The 3,560-nt window shown below is 55.6% G+C and overlaps 1 protein-coding gene across 1 annotated transcript; it reads left to right on the top strand.

Annotated features, from left to right (window-relative positions):
• Nucleotides 1–1,232: 1,232 nt before the first annotated feature.
• On the top strand, nt 1,233–3,417 carry PTSG_11505 (uncharacterized protein; the record flags this gene model as incomplete). Its single annotated transcript, XM_004987406.1, has 6 exons — nt 1,233–1,486; nt 1,794–1,986; nt 2,149–2,268; nt 2,522–2,611; nt 2,912–2,993; nt 3,275–3,417. Coding segments are annotated over 6 exons (882 nt in total), but the record flags the coding sequence as incomplete, so codon positions are not given.
• Nucleotides 3,418–3,560: the final 143 nt, after the last annotated feature.

Here is a 3,560-nt window from a genome sequence, read left to right as displayed (position 1 = left end):
CACACACACACACACACACACACGCGCGCGCGCGCGCGCGCGCACGCACGCACACACACACACTACAGCACAGCATACGTGTTGTTCTCACCTGCATCAAGTGCTGTCCGACCAGCATGTCCACTCTCTGTGACGAAACAAAAAGGACCACAATGTGTGTGTGTGCGTGTGCGTGTGTGCGTGTGGACGTATATGAGTGAGGGAGGGGAGAGAGCACGCGCCAAGTACAGACACACACACACGCACACACGCAAGTACACACACCACACACACACACACCACGCACACACGCAGACACCACGCAGACACCACGCAGACACGCAAGTACACACACACACACACACACCACGCACACACAGAGCCAGATGATGAGCACCTTGCCCTTGATTTTGATGTCTCCGAAAGGCATGTTGTTGAGGTCCTTTCCTGTCCGTGGGATCACCACACCTTGTGTCTCCACCAACAGCCATTCCGGCAGTCCAGTGCCGCCATCTTCATCATCACCACTGATGCTGCGACGGATGACCACTCGCATCTTTGCTTCTTCGCGTTTCGAGTGTTTGGCGCGGTTCCAGCAAAATTGTGCACAAACTCTCAGATTCCATGCACGGTTACTTCTGACATATCCAGTTGACCCTTTAGTCTCTTCTCCCTTAATTGCTCATCACACCTTTTTATTTTGTTATTTGGGTGGTTTGTTGTGGAGAAGAAGCCAAAACTCGCAAGCACACAAAGCACACTCCCACCACCACCAACCAAGCTCTCCTTCCTTTCCTTGGTCAGTGGCACTGCACTGGCGTGAGTTGGTAAGGGTTGCATTGTTTGTGCGTTGGTTGGTGCGCGAGTCGGAGTGGGGCGGCCCCTTGTCACAATTCCCACACTTTGGGGAAACGTGTTTGTGTGTTTGTGTGTTTGTGTTGCAGTTCTTCTTTCATTTGTGATGTGAACAACACCAACAACAGATCAACACCTGACAAACAAAAGCACATCCAGCGTCGCACACTCACGCCACGTCACACCACCCCCATGCATTGGGGTGTCCTTCAATCACTGTCCATTCCCGCGTTGGTTGTCCGTTGCCGGTGTTTGTTTCGTTGTCGCAGGTGGACGTGGAAGAGCCATTGCAAGACTGTACAGCTTTCCTTGACTCCAAATCCCGCCCTTGCGTGCATTCATTTCATTTGAGTGGAGTTGAGATTGTTCGTCACCGCGGATCGTTGCTGTTGATCATCATGGCGGGCCGCTTGTTCAAGAAGGCTGATCGGCCAAGCGTGGCCATCCAGCGCGCTGCGCTCATGCAGGGCATGCACCTGTACTATGTCAAGTACTATGGCAAAGAGGAAGTGCCCGAGGCCAAGGGGGAGAAGGTGGTGGACTATGCACTGCACCGCATCCTCTCCGACCGCCGCGAGCGCAAGCGAGAGGGCATCAAGTCTGCTCGTGTCGAGCTCAGCGTCTCCCTCACCGGTATCAAGGTCACTGACAGGTACGCTAAATTGTGGTCTGTGTGTGTGGGTGTGTGGGTGTGTGGGTGTGTGGGTGTGTGGGTGTGTGGGTGTGTGGGTGTGTGGGTGTGTGGGTGTGTGGGTGTGGATGTGGGTGTGTGTGTGGGTGTGGATGTGTGTGTGTGTGTGTGTGTGGGTGTGCTGACTGGTGTTGGAGCATGAATAGTGCGTTCCTTGTGTCTGCTTTGCGTCGAGCTTTCCTGTTGTCTGTGTATCCTCCCCCCCCCCTTTCCAACTCACATGCCCACGCCACGAAACTGTGTGCAACCTGTGGTCTGGCACGAGCAGGAGCACGGGCCACATTTTCCTGGACATTCCGCTGCAGAACGTGTCGTATTGCCAGGATGACCGGCGCGGGAACAACAACATCTTCTGCTTCATCGCCAAGGAGCACGCCAAGGCCCCAAAGTGCTGCTACGCCTTCAAGAGTGCGGGCCAGGCCGGCGAGATTATGAACACCATCGGGCACTGTTTCTCGCAGGTGCAAAGAAGAGGAGCAGTTGGAATGGTTGGAGAGGGATGGTGAGGACAGCACAAGAGCATGGCACATGGGTGTGCAGACAAACACATCATTCGCTCATGCACATGCAAGCACGCGCAATGACACGCACATACTTATCACACACACACAATTATTACACAGGCGAGGCAGCAGTCACCCATGTCTCCATCGTCGTCGTCATCGTCACCAGCGCGGCAGGCGAGCGTGAGCCGCGGTCCAACGGCCGCCCGCCCCGCAAACACCGCACAGTCAACAAAAGTGGTGCGTGCGTGTGTATGCGTGTATGCGTTGTATGTGTGTATGTGCGTGTGTGTATGTGTATATGTGTGTGTATGTGTGTGTGTGTTGCGTCTGCTCAGTTGCTGTTGACGTGCCGTTGCAAACTCGAATGTATTTGCGATTGCGCTGTGATTGTGTATGGGGTACTGTCACTGCCATCCCCCCCCCGCCATCTGTGACCCGTGGCATCCTTACACACTACTCTTTTGATCCATGCGCGCGTGTGTGTGCTCAGACGCGTCTTCGTGCGCAGCCGGCCCCGTCCTTTCGCAACCCGCCCCCAGCTGCTGCCACCATGTCCGCCTCTTCCTCCTCGTCCTCAGCGGTCCGCATATCGGTGTTGTGTGCGCGCGTGTATGTATGCGTGCATGCGCGCGTGTATGTGCGAGCTTGTGTGTTTGTATGCATGTGTGGTAGTATGTGTGTGTGTGTACGTGAGTGCTTTCGTGCGTACGTGTGTGTGCTTTCGTGCGTGCGTGCGTGCGTGTGTGCATGCATGTGAGTGCTTTCGTGCATGCACGTGAGTGCTTTCGTGCGTGTGTGCTTGCGTGTGTGTGTGTGTGTGTGCGTGTGTGTGTTTGTGTATTCGATGGCAGTTCTGTGCTCACTGCGGCGCGTGCTGCAGGCGACGTCCGGCACGGCGACGCGGGAGCTGGAGCGAGAGATGCGCGACATGGAGAAGACCTTCGAGGACGACTTCAAGTTTGGTGAGGCTCCAACATGTCGTGACATACCACACGTGGTGGCACATGTCATGGCACGTGGCACATGAACACGCTTGCACGCACACCCTTGCACACGCCTGTACACACACACACACACATTCATACACACACATCCACACACACACACACACACATCCACACGCACACACACACACACACACATTCATACACGCATGCACATCCCATTGCTGTTTGCACCACATCACATAATGTCATGCTCATCCTCCCTTACCACCATCATCACCACCATCTCCGCCCAACAGCGATGGCGCGCGCGAGTGTGCGCACGAAGCCTGCGGACACGAAGGCATTTGGTGCCCAGAGTCCATCGCCGTCTGCGCAGCTGCCGGCAGTGCATGCGGGGGCGTTCCATGAGCAGACCAAGATCAAGCCGTCCGCCTCGGGGGTGCGTTGACGGCTGTCGTAGGAGGGGGGGGGGAGATATTGTGTGATGTTGTGTGTGTGTGTGTGTGTGTGTGTGTGTGTGTGTGTGTGTGTGTGTGTGTGTGTGTGGGGTGGTGATGGTGTGTGTGTGTGATGGTGTGATGG

This window comes from Salpingoeca rosetta (assembly GCF_000188695.1).
Source record: "Salpingoeca rosetta unplaced genomic scaffold supercont1.127, whole genome shotgun sequence".
Taxonomy (NCBI): Eukaryota; class Choanoflagellata; order Craspedida; family Salpingoecidae; genus Salpingoeca; species Salpingoeca rosetta.
Note: the sequence above shows the minus strand (reverse complement) of the source record. Positions and strands in the feature narration are given on the sequence as shown.